This window comes from Oryctolagus cuniculus, chromosome 8, assembly GCF_051225735.1.
Source record: "Oryctolagus cuniculus isolate XC-2025 breed Fujian yellow rabbit chromosome 8, ASM5122573v1, whole genome shotgun sequence".
Lineage (NCBI taxonomy): Eukaryota > Metazoa > Chordata > Mammalia > Lagomorpha > Leporidae > Oryctolagus > Oryctolagus cuniculus.
Window position 1 is genome coordinate 91,806,297 of NC_142874.1, and position 15,566 is coordinate 91,821,862.

Below are 15,566 nucleotides of genomic sequence, written 5' to 3' on the forward strand. Positions count from 1 at the left end.
TGTTATAAACTATAGTTATCCTACTGTGCTATAGGACACCAAAACTTATTCCTTCCATCTAACTCTGGTTTGTTTCTCTGTTCCCACTCACCTCTATTTTCCTAGCGTCTCTGTAACTCTGCCTTTCAAATAAATAAATAGATCTTAAAGGAAAAAAGACATGCAACTGATTTTTTAAGATTTATTTTGTTTATTTGAAAGGCAGAGTTATGGAGGGACAGAGGGACAAAGAGAGAGAGAAATCTTCCATCCACTGGTTCACTCCCTGAATGGCCTGAGCTGGGCCAGGCTGAAGCCAGGAGCCAGGAACTTCATCCAGGTTTCCCACACAGGTGCAAGGTCCCAAGGACTTGGGCTGTCCTCCACTTCTTTTCCCAGGCACATCAGCAGGGAGCTAGATCAGAAGTGGATCAGAAGTGGGGCCAGCGCTTTGATATAGCAGGTAAAGCCACCACCTGCAGTGCAGCATCCCATATGGGCACCAGTTCGAGTCTCAGCTGCTTCAATTCCGATCCAGCTTGGTGGTATGGCCTGGGAAGGCAGTAGAAGATGGACCAGGTCCTTAGGCCCTTGCACCCATGTGGGAGACCTGAAAGAAGCTCCAGGCTCCTGGCTTCGGCTCAGCCAAGCTTCAGCCATTGTGGCCGTTTGGGTAGTAAACCAGTGTATGGAGGACCTCTTTCTCTCTCTCTCTCTCTCTCTCTCTCTCTCTCTCTCTCTCTCTAACTCTGCCTATCATGGAAAAAATAAATCTAAAAAAAAAAAAAATTGAGTGAGACTTGAACCAGTGCCAAGATGAGATGCCAGTATTGCAGGCAGTGGCTTCACCTATTAAACCACAACACAGGCTCCATCACAACTGATTTTTTATGTTGTTTTTTGTAACCTGCAGCTTTACTGAATTTCTCAATTCTAAATTTTTTGTTGGAGTCTTTAAATTTTCCTACATACAAAGTTGTCATATGCAAACAAGTATAATTTGACCTGACTTTCACTCTTCCTGCTTGCGTGCCTTTTTTTTTTCTTCTTAGCTGATTGCTCAGGCTAACACTCCCATTACCACATTTTTTGTTTGTGTGTTTGAAAGACAGAGTTACAGAGAGATGTAGAGCCAGAGAGAGAGAGGTCTTCCATTCTGCTGGTTCACTCCCCAAATGACTGCAACAGCCAGAGCTGAGCTGATCCAAAGCCAGGAGCCAGGAGCTTCTTCCAGGTCTCCCATGTGGGTGCAGGGGCCCAAGGACTTGGACCATCTTATGCTGCTTTCCCAGGCCATAGCAGAGAGCTGGATCGGAAGAGGAGCAGCTGGGACTCGAACCGGTGCCCATATGGAATGCCGCCGTTGCAGGCTGGGCTTTTAACCCACTGTGCCACAGCGCCGGCCCCCCATTACCACATTTAGTAAGAGTGGTAAAAAATGGACATCCTCCTATTATTTCAAATCTTAAAGGAAACCTTTCAGCTTTTTCTCATTCAGTATTTATTATCTTGGCTGTAGTTTTTTGTGGATAGCTTTTACTATATTGAGACACATATCTTCTATACATAATTTATCTAGTACTTTTCCATATATATTGAAGTGATCATATGTTTTCTGTCTTTTACTTTGTGGCTGCCACTGCCAGAGCTGAGTCAAACCAAAGCCAGGAGCCTGGAACTCCCATGTGGGTAGCTGGGGCTGAAGTAGTTGGGCCATCTTCTGCTGCTTTCCCAGGAAAATATGCAGGGAGGTGGATCAGAAGTGGAACATCCACATGGGATCCCGGTGTCATAGGTGGCAGCCTAACCTGCTGTGCCACAACACTGGCCACCTATGTAATGTTTTTCACTTATTAATTTACATGTGTTGAGCCATCCTTGTATCTTTGGGATAATCCCATTTGATTGTGGTGTATGGTCTTTTTGATGTTCTGTTGGATTCAGTGTGCATGTTTTTTGTTGTTTTTTTTTTTTTTTTTTGGAGGACTTTTATATCATGGGCGTTGGTCTATAGTTTGCTTTGATTGATGAGTATTGTCCAGTGATACTAGCCTCATATAATAAATTTGGAAACATTCTTAAAATTTCAGGGGATAGAGAATAAGTATGGGTTCTTTTTTTAAAATTTTTCTAGAGCAGCTGGCACTGTGGTGCAATAGGCTAAGCCACTGCCTATAGCACTGGCATTCCATATGGGTGCTGGTTTGTATCCCAGGTGCTCTTCAGATCCAGCTCTCTGATATGGCCTGGGAAAGCAGTAGAAGATGGCATAAGTGCCTGGGCCCTAGCAACCATGTGCTATTTGAACCTCCTGACTCCTGGAGTTTTATCCATCCAGCTCCATCCATTGCAGCCATTTGGGAAGTAAACCAGCAGATGGAAGACTTTTCTCTCTGTCTCTCCCTCTTTCTGTCTGTAACCACCTCTCAAATAAAAAATAAAATCTTAAAAAAAAAAACTGCTAGAATTTAGCAGTGAAACAGTCAGTCTTAGGCTTTTCTTTGCAGACTTTTATGACTGATACAGCCTCATTCATGTTACTAGTCTGTGCAGGTTTTTCTTTCTTTATGGTTAAAATTTGGAGTATCTGGAAATATATCCATTTCTTCTAGATTTTCCAATTTGTTGACATACAGTTATTCGTAATAATCACTAATAATCCTTTCTATTTCTGTGGTATTAGCTTTAATGTCTACTTGTAACTTCTGTGATTTTATTTGGACTTTTTCTTTTTTGGTTAGTCTAGCTGTAAGTATGTCACTTTTGTTTATCTTTTCAAAAACTACTGTTTTTCCTTGATTTTTTTTTTTTTTTTTGATAGGCAGAGTTAGACAGTGAGAGAGAGAGAGAAAGATCTTCCTTTTCCGTTGGTTCACCCCCCAAATGGCCGCCACGGTGCTTCCTCCTGGTTTCCCACGCAGGTGCAGGGCCCAAGCACTTGGGCCATCCTCCACTGCCTTCCTGGGCCACAGCAGAGAGCTGGACTGGAAGAGGAGCAACCGGGACAGAATCTGGCGCCCCAACCGGGACTAGAACCTGGGGTGCCGGCGCCGCAGGTGGAGGATTGACCAAGTGAGCCGCGGCGCCGGCCTTTCCTTGAGGTTTTACATATTTTTTCTTCATTTCTTTCTGCTCTGATCTTTGTTATTTCTTTTATTATATTAAATTGGTCTTTGGTTTGTTCTTACTTTTCTACTTCCTTAACTTGCATCATTATGCTGATTATTTGAAATAATAATTTCTTATGGCAGGGAAGTATATCTAGTACCAATAGCTGTCCAACCTTCGTATTTCATTTAAAATCTTTTGAAGTCTCATTCAGGAATGTGATTGAAGATAGAGAAAATCAGTGGTAGAAAATATCTCAGAATTCTAGTTCTGTCCACAAAATAAAAGGACTACAGTTTCTGATATTTTCTTTTGAAACTTTGCTCATTATTATGAACTATTGGATATATTAAATTCCTATATGATGGGGCTGGCGCTGTGGCTCACTTGGTTAATCCTCCGCCTGCGGTGCCAGCATCCCATATGGGTGCTGGGTTCTAGTCCCGGTCACTCCTCTTCCAGTCCAGCTCTCTGCTATGGCCCTGGGAGGGCAGTGGAGGATGGCCCAAGTGTTTGGGCTCCTGCACCCACATGGGAGACCAGGAACAGGCACCTGACACCTGGCTCCTGGCTTCAGATCAGTGCAGCGCCGGCTTTGGCGGCCATTTGGGGAGTGAACCAACGAATGGAAGACCTTTCTGTCTCTCTCACTGTCTATAATTCTACCTGTCAAATAAAAAAAATTTAAAAAAAATTACTATATGATAATTTGAAAACATGCACATGGTTTGGGTTAATAACTTTTAAAATGAATATTTGGAGCTGTTTTTGCTGTAACCTTATCTGATTGACTGATAAAGCTTTATGATAAAAATAAACATTAATGTCACATAACCATATTTGTTTTCATGTGGATGTGTCATCCTGTTTTTGTTTTTGTTTTTTTACTTACAAATTATTTTTCTTCTAGATCTTAGCATGCACACCACAGAATCAAAAACTGAATCTTTGGATAATAAAGACTTTGTAACATCTACATCCACTGAGGTAAAAGTCTTAAAACTCTAATGTAATATATGATATAAAAACCAGTCTGGGAGTGGGCACTTGGACCAGTGGTTAAGACACCAGTCAAGACATCCACATCCTGTATCAAGTGCCTGGGTTTGATTCTGGCTCCAGTTTCTGGAGAACTTGGGAGTCAGCATGTGATGGTTCCTGTAGTTGGGTTCCTGCCACTCGTGTTGGAGACAGATTGAGTACTCTGCCCCTGGCTTCAGTCAGGACAGCCATGGCTATTGTAGGCATTTAGAGAGTGAACTAGCAGATAAGAGACAGAGAGAAAATTAAAATCCATCTGATCTTGTAATTCATTTGTAATATTTGCTGTTAGTTTCCTGTTATATGTCTTAAAAATGTAAAGAAGTAATTTGAAATAGCCAGTTTTAATGAGTTTTGATATGAGTACGAAGGATGGAACAGATATAAAAATGTTGAATGCAGAGTATTTTATAGCTAATATAGTCAGATGTTAGGAATAAGAGAAACATTGCTTATTAGTTTTCGGTGTGTCTAGAAAAAACGTGGTCATTTAAACTAATAGATACAAAGATGTAAAGACAACTCCAAATTTATTAAAATGTTCTGTGTATTTGAGGAACCGCATTTTTTTGTAAGTGTTTAAAATAAGTCAGTAAACCATTTGTTGGTTTAGTTTTTGCTAATAATAGGTGCTTATATTTAGAAATACAAATTGCTTATTTTTTAAAAAATAGAGATTTATACAGTTCTTAAGGGCCAATAAAGTCCCTTTTAAAAGTATTTTAAATATTCAGCATTACCTCCAACTACTTATTTAGCTGTGAAGACTCCATTTTAATCTGTCAACTTATTGAAAATTCTGAAATAATAAAACTTAACATGTTTATTGTGTATTACCTTTCATCCACCCTAATAAAATTTTGTCATTGTGTCTTTAGCCCTTTTATACAGTAACAGAATTTTCAGAAGCCTCTACAGCAGCACTCCAACCGCTCAGTTATGATCAGGTTTGAAAAACTTTGACTTTAAAGAGTTAAATTATTTTTAGCCACCATCTGCTATGGTTTCTCTATCTCCCTGGTTACTAAGTGTTAACTTTTCCCTGCCTTAATCTGTCAGTGCACTGTAATCTTTGTTTTATTTCCTATATCAGTGCGATGTTCTCTCTCCAACTGTACTCATAATTTTATCAGTACACTCAAAATATTGGTGTGTGGAGGCACAGGATTTGGAGATACCTATTCCAGAATTAAATCTACCCCAGATTTTTGTTGTTATAAGTTGTAATTGTTTTTTGCATTGGGAGAAACTTCTCAATATTCTCACAATCCAAAAAAAAATACTCACAAATTCTCACAATTCATCAATTTCTTTTTTTCTTCCAATTGAACAGTTTTGTAAGTAAACTGACTACCATTCTAAGGCCTGGAAGAATGAGATATACCCATAAACTATCTAAATGTATTATCAAGAATATTAGTGAAAGCATGCTTGAATTTCTGAAGACTTGACCTGTTTTTCTTATTTTTCCTTCAGTTATTTAAGTTTTCATATGAAATGAAATCAGGTCTGCCATTTAGGTTGCTTTGGTGAATAATCTTTGGGATCCATACTGAACACATAACTACTATGTCACACTATTCATTATCCAAAATATCTTCAGGATTTCTTGGAAAATGCATATCATGAAAAACTGTGCATGGGTTTCATAAATTTTTACATCAAAATAAACTGATCTCTTAATTCCACTTTTCCATGAACTTTCAACAGTGCATTATACTACAATAAATGATAAATGAAAATGATGGAGACTGCAGCCTGTAAAACGCTAAATCAAGGTACCATGCAAACTGTACTGCTGTAACACCCCAAATTCCTGCCAGTATAGATCATGAATGTGAAATCCTCCATGTTAACAGTATAATATGAGTTTAGTTATGAGATTTAGTGATTTTAGTACACTTTTAAAAAATCTCCTTGTTTTACTTCAGATCCTCAGTGATCCTAACAGTAATGTATACGAAGAAACTATCCTGTCAAAAACAGAGGAAACAAAATCACAGAAGAAAATGAGAATGCACATTCCTAGTCCTCTAAAAGGAACATTGAATAAATTTATTACAAATGGTATGTGAAATAAGAAATCTAAATGGAATCTGTATGGACAAAGTAAATATTCCCTTGAACTTTTCAAAAGCAAAAGCAAAATAATGCTTTAAAAAGTCTATAGTTTCATCTTTGCATGCCTTTTTATGTTAAATTTTTGGGATTAGAAGCAGCATAAATTAAAGATTATTATTTACAACCCACCTTGACACTTATTTTTAAAGTAGTAAGAACTTTGACCTCCTGGCCATATGCAGCTTCTTATTAAAATTAGGCCTAAAATTGTAAAACAGCAGCAGCCATGCAAAGAGTTCTATAAAGTTGCTTTCCCATGAAAATTTTTTTAAAGGTTTATTTTATTTATTTGAAAGGCAGAGTTACAGAGAGTGAGGGAGGAAGGGAGAGACAAAGAGAGAGAAAGGTCTTTCATCCACTGGTTCACTCCCCAATTGGCTGCAACAGCCAGAACTGGGTCTTGCTGAAGCCAGGAGCCAGAAACTTCATCTGGATCTCCCACATGGGTGCAGAGGCCCAAGGACTTGGGTCATCTTCCACTGCTTTCCCAGGTGTACAAACAGGGAGCTATATCAAAAGTTTAACAACCAGGGCTCAAACTGGTGCCCACATGGCATGTGGGCACTGCAGGCGGCGACTTTACCCACTACGCTCCTGCACTGGCCCAATCTCATGAAAATTTTAAATCCTTTCATTGTCACTAAATATTTTTGTATGTTTCCTTGTTTAATAATAATTATTCTATTTGATTAAACTTAAGAAAGAGAACGATATTTTGACCTCAAGAAGTATCAAGCCTGTAGAGAACAAAACTAAATATGATGAAGGATAAGTAACATTTTCTAAAATACTCAATTTTGTTTTTAATTAAATTGTATTTTCTTATTTGCTTCTTTCTAACTTCAAACTTTTGAAAGCAAATTTTACTCATTGATTTTTCATCAGTAAAGATTAGTTTTTAGTTAGTGTACAATATTATTTTGAGGAGCCAGGGTTGTAGCAGAGTGAGTAAAACTGCCTGCAACTCCAGAATTTCATATGGGTGCCAGTTCATGTCCAGTCTACCCCTCTTCCAATCCAGCTCCCTGCTAATCGCCTCAGAAAGGCAGCAGAGGATGGCTCAAGTATTTGGGCACCTGCCACCCATGTGGAAGATTTGGATGAAGCTCTGGGCTCCTGGTTTTGGCCTGGCTTTGCACTGGGTTATGGCCATCTGGGGATGAACCAGCAGATAGAAGAACTCTCTCCCTCTCCCTCCCTCTCTCTGTGACTCTGACTTTCAAATAAATAAATAAATCTTTTTTAAAATCAATACTATCTTTTTATTTTATTTATTTATTTATTTTTTGACAGGCAGAGTGGACAGTGAGAGAGAGAGACAGAGAGAAAGGTCTTCCTTTGCCGTTGGTTCACCCTCCAATGGCCGCCGCGGCCGGCGCGCTGTGGCCGGCGCACCGCGCTGATCCGATGGCAGGAGCCAGGAGCCAGGTGCTTTTCCTGGTCTCCCATGGGGTGCAGGGCCCAAGCACCTGGGCCATCCTCCACTGCACTCCCTGGCCACAGCAGAGGGCTGGCCTGGAAGAGGGGCAACCGGGACAGAATCCGGCACCCCGACCGGGACTAGAACCCGGTGTGCCGGCGCCGCTAGGCAGAGGATTAGCCTAGTGAGCCGCGGCGCCGGCCCTTAAAATCAATACTATCTTGAAGGCCCTGAATCTTTCTTTTTTTATTTGACAGATAGTGTTAGACAGTGAGAGAGAGAGAGAGACAGAGAGAAAGGTCCTCCTTCCATTGGTTCACCCCCCAAATGGCTGCTATGGCCAGAGCTACGCCAATCTGAAGCCAGGAGCCAGGTGCTTCCTCCTGGTCTCCCATGTGGTGCAGGCACCCAAACATTTGGGCCATCCTCCACTGCCCTTCCAGGGCCACAGCAGAGAGCTGGACTGGAAGAGGAGCGACCGGGACTAGAACCTGGTGCCCATATGGGGCGCCGCAGGTGATGGATTAACCAAGTGAGCCATCGCGCTGGCCCCCTGAATCTAACTTTTTCTCTGAACTTCAGTGATCCTCATATTTCGTAAGAGATTAGACTTCTTTGGAAATAGATTTTCTGCACATGGATCTAACATGTATGTTCCTATGCTCCTGTCTACTTAGTAGGCAGTTTCTATAGTGTGGATGTTAGGAGTAGGGCCAGGGCCAAAGGGTGAGAAGGAAATATATTGGTCACCAAAGGTTTTCACCTGTGGTCAGGCTGCAGTTTCTTCAGGAAAATTATTTTAATGGGCCAGAATTTCTCAAAATTTTATTACCAGCTTTATAAAGTTAGCAGTCTTTGGAAATTTATGATTCAAAAATAATATTCTGGAGAGTTCTGATTTCTAGTCCCACATGTAAGGAGCTTAGAAGTCATTACTCTGCCCTGACAACAAATAAAGGGTGAAAATTGAATGTTTCTTAAATCCTTGAGAGAAACAGGTCATAGAGCAAATGACCCTCCTAAAATTTTGGAGAAAGACAGGTGGACAGAGAGGCTTCTCACTTAAAGGATTAGAAACTCCTGTGGGAATGAGTGACTGAGTAGTACAATCTGAGTTGTAATTGCAAGTTGGCTGAAACTCATTCTGAACAAATCTGGAGTCAAAAACTCCAGGAGAGGCCCCATTGTGGGATGGGGAGGTCCACAGTTTTATGTTTTACCCTCCCTGGAGCCAACTAGCAGAGGGAGGTAGTAGTCACTGTGAAAGAGAGCATGGCATTATGTGCTTAACAAGGCCAGCCCTCAAGAGAAACCATTCACCAGAGTCAAACCTACAGGAATTTTACAAGAGCCTAACCAACCTAGGGGAAGGAAAATACCTAGTTCCAGGCCTCTCTGGTCTTCTACACAGGAGGAAGGAATTAACTCCAGCCTGCTCTGGCCATCCTGTACTGAATTTCACAGTCCTTGGGCATAGGACCTAGTCATGCACTATAGAATACCCCCCACACACACACCCTTCCCTACAAAAATATTACTATAAGTTTGCTTAGCAAAGGCCCTTTTACTCAGTAGATTATGCCCACCTTCCAATTAAAATTTAGAAGATATATTAAAAGGAAAAAAGAAAAATCCACCTATAACAGACTATGGATGTTAAAATTATCAGACTATGGTTAATATGCTAAGCTGGTAGAAGTAGACAACATGATAACATATAGATATTGTGCACAGAGAGAAATTGTAAGAAGAAAAAAATGCTAAAGATTAAAAACACAGAAAAGCAGCATGCCTTTGGATGGGTTCATTAATGGAAAGAACATAGCCGAAAATGTCTCTGAGATTAAGAATAAGTCAATAACAAATTCCAAACCTGAAAACAAAGAGAGAAAAAAGCTGAAAAATTAATAGAATATCCGAAACCTGTGGAACAGCTACAAAAGGTAGAACTTACATGAATTGGAAGAGAAGCAGAAATGAACTTAAAACATATGTGAATCAATAATGACTAATATCCCCAAATGAATGTGAGATACCACATCAAAAGTTCAGGGACTCACAGAACACCCAACAGGATAAATGTAAAACAAACAAGTGAAAGGTCTACATGTAGGCATATCCTAGTCAAACTTCAGAAAATCAAATATATGTCAGAGTAGAACAAAAAACAAGACCTAGTTATAGATTATACAAATCACATATTGATAAAGGGATATGGAAAGATATACCATCCTAACATTAATAAAAAGAAATGTGAAGTAGCTATATTAATTTTAGACAAAGTAGATTTCTGAACCTTGAAAGTTACTGGGGATTAAGAGGATCATTACATAGTGATAAAAGAGGTTAATTTTCGGAAAACTCATGGCAATCTGTAATGTATATGATACCTAGTAAGACAGCATCAAAATACATGAGTCAAAAACTTACAAAACTGTGAAGAGAAATAGATTTTCTGGTTGGAAACTTCAGCCTCCTTGTATCAGAATAGACAGATCTGGCAGGCAGAAATTCAGTAAAAAGATAGTTGAACTCTGATAGAATTAAAAAGGAGCAAACGATCCAACATGGGAAGCAGGATACACAGCAGACTCATAGACTAGCAGGTGCTCTAAACAGCACTCTGGCCTCAGAATCAGCCCTTAAGGCATTTAGATCTGACTAAATAGCCCATGAGAGTTTCTCAGGCATGGAAAGCCAAGACACTGTGGCAAAAAATAAATAAATAAATAAATAACCTAAATGAAAGATCTCTGTGAGTAAGATCCCAGTGGAAAGAACAGGCCATCAAAGAAGGAGGTACCTTTCTCTGAAGGGAGGAGAGAACTTCCACTTTGACTATGGCCTTGTCTAAATAAGATCGGAGTTGGTAAACTCAAGAGGCTTCCATAGCCTTGGCAGCTCCTGACAAGAGCCTCAAGTGATTACTGATGTCATAAATAAGAGTGTCAATTGTTAAATCAACAACAGGAGTCACTGTGCACCTGCTCCCCATGTAGGACCTCTGCACTTAATGTGTTTTACTATGAGAATTAATGGTAAAACTAGTCTTCAAACAGTACTGTATACTTTGTGTGTCTGTGTGGGTACAAACAGTTGAAATCTTAGTATGTACTAAGTTGATCTTATGTATATAAAGATAATTAAAAATGAATCTTGGCCGGCGCCGTGGCTCACTAGGCTAATCCTCCGCCTTGTGGCGCCAGCACACCGGGTTCTAGTCCCGGTCGGGGCGCCGGATTCTGTCCCGGTTGCCCCTCTTCCAGGCCAGCCCTCTGCTGTGGCCAGGGAGTGCAGTGGAGGATGGCCCGAGTGCTTGGGCCCTGCACCCCATGGGAGACCAGGAGAAGCACCTGGCTCTGGCTTCAGATCAACGCGATGCGCCGGCCGTGCCCGCCGGCCGCGGCGGCCATTGGAGCATGAACCAACGGCAAAAAGGAGGACATTTCTCTCTGTCTGTCTCTCTCTCACTGTCTACTCTGCCTGTCAAAAAAAAATGAATCTTAATGAAGAATGGGATGGGAGAGGGAGTGGGAGATGGGATGGTTTGTGGTGGTAGGGAGGTTATGGGGCGGGGGGACTGCTATAATCCAAAAGTTGTACTTTGGAAATTTATATTTATTAAACAAAAGCAAAAAAAAGTATTCCTCAAAAATGAACTTTTCTCAACCTTAAAAAAAATATATATATAGTTGAACTCAACAGTACCATCAATCATCTGGATACAATTGACATTTGTGGAATGCTTCATCCAACAATGGCTGAATATAGATTCTTTCTAAGCTTACTTGAAGCATTCACCAAGCTAGACCATATTCTGAGCCATCAGATGTGCCTCAGCAAATTTAAAAGAATGGAAATTACAAATGTGAGCTCTCAAATAACAAATGGTTTAAATCAGAAATAATAACAAAATGAGCTGAAAAATACCAAAATAGGAGCTTGGATTGTGGCTTAGTGGGTAAAACTGCCTCCTGTAATACCATTTGGGTACCAGTTCAAATGCTGGTTGTTCCACTTCCTATCTAACTCCCTGCTACTTGCCTGGGAAAAGCAATGGAGGATGGCCCAAGTACTTGGGCCCCTGCCACCCACATGGGAGAACCAGATGAAGCTCTTGGCTTCAGTCTGGGCCAGTCCTGGCCACTGTGGCCATCTGGAGAGTGAACCAGTGGGCAGAAAATCTCTGCTTTCCTCCCTATCTTTCCCTTCCTTCTTCTCTCCTTTTCAATTAATTCATTTTAAAAAACAAAGTTAGAGGCCAGCGCCACAGCTCACTTGGCTAATCCTCCACCTGCGGCACCGGCACCCCAGGTTCTAGTCCCAGTTGGGGCACTAGATTCTGTCCCGGTTGCTCCTCTTCCAGTCCAGCTCTCTGCTGTGGCCCAAGAAGGCGGTGGAGGATGGCCCAAGTGCTTGGGCCCCGCACCTGCATGGGGGACCAGTAGGAAGCACCTGGCTCCTGGCTTCAGATTGGCGCAGCACACGCCAGCCTCAGCGGCCATTTAGGGTGTGAACCAACAGAAAGGAAGACCTTTCTCTTTGTCTCTCTCTCTCTCTCACTGTCTAACTCTGCCTGTCCAAAAAAAAAAAAAGTTGGCTCAACATTCAAAGGTCAATGAATATAATCCATCACATGAGAGCTAAGGATGAAAAATTACATGATTATATCAATGAATATAAAAAAAGACATTTGACAGGACCCAACATCTTTTCATGACTTAAAAAAAAAAAGGCTAAGAGCAAATTAAGAATAGAGAGAACTTCCTTAACTTCAGTAATGTCTATTAAAACCCTACAGCTGCTCTTCTCTTTCCGGTCCCAGGCGCTTCGGCAGCCGCGGGTTACAGTGCAGACATGGCCAAGTCCAAGAACCACACCACGCACAACCAGTCCCGAAAATGGCACAGAAATGGCATCAAGAAACCGCGATCACAAAGATACGAGTCTCTGAAAGGGGTGGACCCCAAGTTCCTGAGGAACATGCATTTTGCCAAGAAGCACAACAAGAAGGGCCTGAAGAAGATGCAGGCCAACAACGCCAAGGCTATGGCTGCGCGTGCTGAAGCTATCAAGGCCCTGGTCAAGCCTAAGGAAGTAAAGCCCACGATCCCGAAGGGTGTCAGCCGGAAGCTCGATCGGCTTGCCTACATTGCCCACCCCAAGCTTGGAAGGCGTGCCCGTGCCCGCATTGCTAGGGGTCTCAGGCTGTCCCGGCCACAGACCAAGGCAAAGGCCAAGACTGAGCCCCAAATCAAGGGCAAGGTCAAGGCTCAAATCAAGGCCCAAGCTCAAGCTCAAATCAAGAGCAAGGGCAAAGGCAAGGCCCAGGCTGAAACCAAGCCCAAAGCCCAGGCTGAAACCAAGCCCAAGGCCCAGGCCCAAGCCAAACCCAAAGCTCAGGCCCAAGGCAAGCCCAAAGCTCAGGCCCAAGGCAAGCCCAAGGCCCAGGCCCAAGCCAAGCCCAAGGCTCAGGCCCAAGCCAAGCCCAAGGCCCAGGCCCAAGCCAAACCCAAGGCTCAGGCCCAAACCAAGCCCAAGGCCCAGGCCACACCTGTAGCCCCAGTTCCGGCTCAGGCTCCTCCCAAAGGTGCCCAGCCCCCCGCAAAGGCTCCCTAGTAACAGCCTTTGCCTGCCAATGCAAGGGCAGAAGGACTGGTGTGACCCCTGGGCTGCTGTCTGCGTGGGGCTAGTGTCCTCCTGTGCTGTTTGTACAAATAAACCCGAGACAGGGAAGAAAAAAAAAAAAAACCTACAGCTAACATTATACTTAATGATAATGAACAAGAAACTTTTCCTGTAATATTGGGTGCAAGACCAGGATGCCTCCTCTTACCACTTTTTTCAACATTGTGCTTATTAATGTCCAATACAGTAAATCAGAGAAAAGAAATAAAAAGATTCAGAAGGAAAAAAAAAACTTTTCACAGATAACATAACTAGATAGAAAAATCTGAGAATCAAGGAAAAAAACTCCTGCAGCAAATAATAAGTGAGTATGATAAGGTTGCAGGACAAAAGAGTAATATACACAGGTTTATTGCTTTCAGATGTGCCACAGTGAACAAGTATAATTTGAAATTAAAAAACAATACCATTTGCACTAGTACCACACAAAAAATGAAATTCTTAGATATGAAAGTAACAATAAATATACACAAGATCTATATGGGAAAATAGAAAAATCTGAGGAAAGGAATCAACAAATTAAATAGAGATTCTGTATCCATGAAAGACCCAATATTGTCTGATGTCAGTTCTTTCTATTGTGATCAGTAAATCGAATGCAACTCCAATAAAAATCCCAGAAAGTTTTTTCTTATGGATATCAATAGACTGATTCTAAAGTCCATGTAGGCAGCAAAAGACCCAGAATATCTAATGCAATATTGAAGGAGAAGAACAGAGAGAACTGACTTACACAATTTCAAAGCTTAACATAAAACCATGAATGTCAAAACTCTGATGTTGGGAAAGACTGCACAAATAGATCAGTGGAACAGAATAGAGAGCCCAGAAATAGACTTAAATAAATATGACTTCCATCAGCTGATTTTGACAAAAGGGTAAGGGAATAAAGTACAGCAAAGATAGTCTCTCAGCAAAGGGTGCTGGATCAAGTAAGTGGACATCCACATTAAAAAAAAATCAATCTAGACCCAAACCTTACACCTTTCACAAAAATTTACTCAAAGTGGATCATAGACCTGAATATAGAGCACAAAAGCTACAAAATTTCTATAAAGTAGCATAAGATAAAATGTAGATGACCTTGAATATGGCAATGACTAGATAGAACACCGAACACACTCCGTGAAAAAAATAATCGATAAACTGAAATTATGTCGCTCCCCCTCTTCGTGGAGGAACGACACTAAAACCTGCCTAGGCTTCATATCCGAGTCACGGCACCATTATGTCGCTCCCCGTCTTCGTGGAGGAACAACACAGGACCCTGCGCTGTTCTTTTGTCTGCTCGGCCCTTCCCGGGTTTGCTGCTGGTTCTTCCCGGGTTGGCTACCGTCCCTTCCACCTCCGTGGAAGGGCGGTTCACCCTGCCACTTTCCCCACTTCCGCGGGGGAGCGGCACACCGCCAGCCGGCTCTCTCGGGGGCTGCACAGGTGTTCCTTCAGATAGATGTTCCTGGTGCATGTTGTCTCTCTCCTCCTTTATAGTCCTCTTCCGCCAATCCCAACTCTGCTACCCACACGCCGAGTACGCTGCTCTCCTCCAATCAGGAGCAGGATCAGCTCCTGCAGGTCATCACTCAAGTTGGCGAGAGGCAGCTGTGTAGAAGTTGTTACTCCCTTCTCAGCGCCATATTGTGGGAGAGCAGATGCATAGAATAAGTCTTAATTCCAGTAACAGTCTAGTCTGAGTTGCTCCCCACAAAATAAGTTAACATTAAAAACTTATCTGGAATATACTTTCTTTTTTTAAGATTTATGTATTTATTTGAAAGTCACAGTTACACAGAGAGAGGAAAGGCAGAAAGAGAGAGAGAGAGGTCTTCTATCCTCTGGTTCACTTCCCAAGTGGCCGCAATGGCTGGAGCTACGCCGATCCGAAACCAGGAGCCAGGAGCTTCTTCCAGGTCTCCCAAAGGATTTGGGCCATCTTCTGCTGCTTTCCCAGGCCATAGCAGATAGCTGGATTGGAAGTGGGGCAGCTGGGACTCTAACCCACGCCCATATGGGATGCCGGTGCTTCAGGCCAGGATGTTAAACTGCTGCGCCACAGTGCTGACCCTTGGAATATGCTTCAAGAAACAAACCACAGACTGAGAGAAAAGTATTTCCAAAAGACAAATCTGATAAAGACTATTAACTAAAATATATAAAGAGGAACAGGCATTTGGCATATTTTCTTGGAATGCCCATATCCCATATCAGATTA

General features: G+C 41.9%; 1 protein-coding gene and 1 pseudogene across 16 annotated transcripts in view; both read left to right on the plus strand.

The window, feature by feature from the left end:
- Nucleotides 1-15,566, plus strand: part of SLC9B1 (solute carrier family 9 member B1) — a 108,985-nt gene that overhangs the window by 27,219 nt on the left and 66,200 nt on the right. For 10 of the 15 annotated variants that reach the window (XR_016212358.1, XM_070047787.2, XM_089302996.1 and 7 more), the window contains 3 exons: nt 3,998-4,074; nt 5,007-5,075; nt 6,060-6,195. Coding sequence is in view for 11 of the 15 variants with exons in the window: in XM_070047787.2 (XP_069903888.1) it covers nt 3,998-4,074; nt 5,007-5,075; nt 6,060-6,195 (282 nt within the window). In the remaining 4 variants the exon portion in view is untranslated. Of the gene's footprint in view, nt 1-2,900; nt 3,081-3,997; nt 4,075-5,006; nt 5,076-5,900; nt 5,907-6,059; nt 6,196-13,531; nt 13,662-15,566 lie in introns of those variants that run through there. The other 5 variants (XM_089302999.1, XM_089303001.1, XM_089303000.1 and 2 more) reach the window with 5 other exon arrangements.
- LOC138843520 (large ribosomal subunit protein eL29 pseudogene) lies at nt 12,068-13,420 on the plus strand (annotated as a pseudogene). The gene has a single exon (XR_016212360.1). The product of XR_016212360.1 is annotated as a large ribosomal subunit protein eL29 pseudogene (transcript).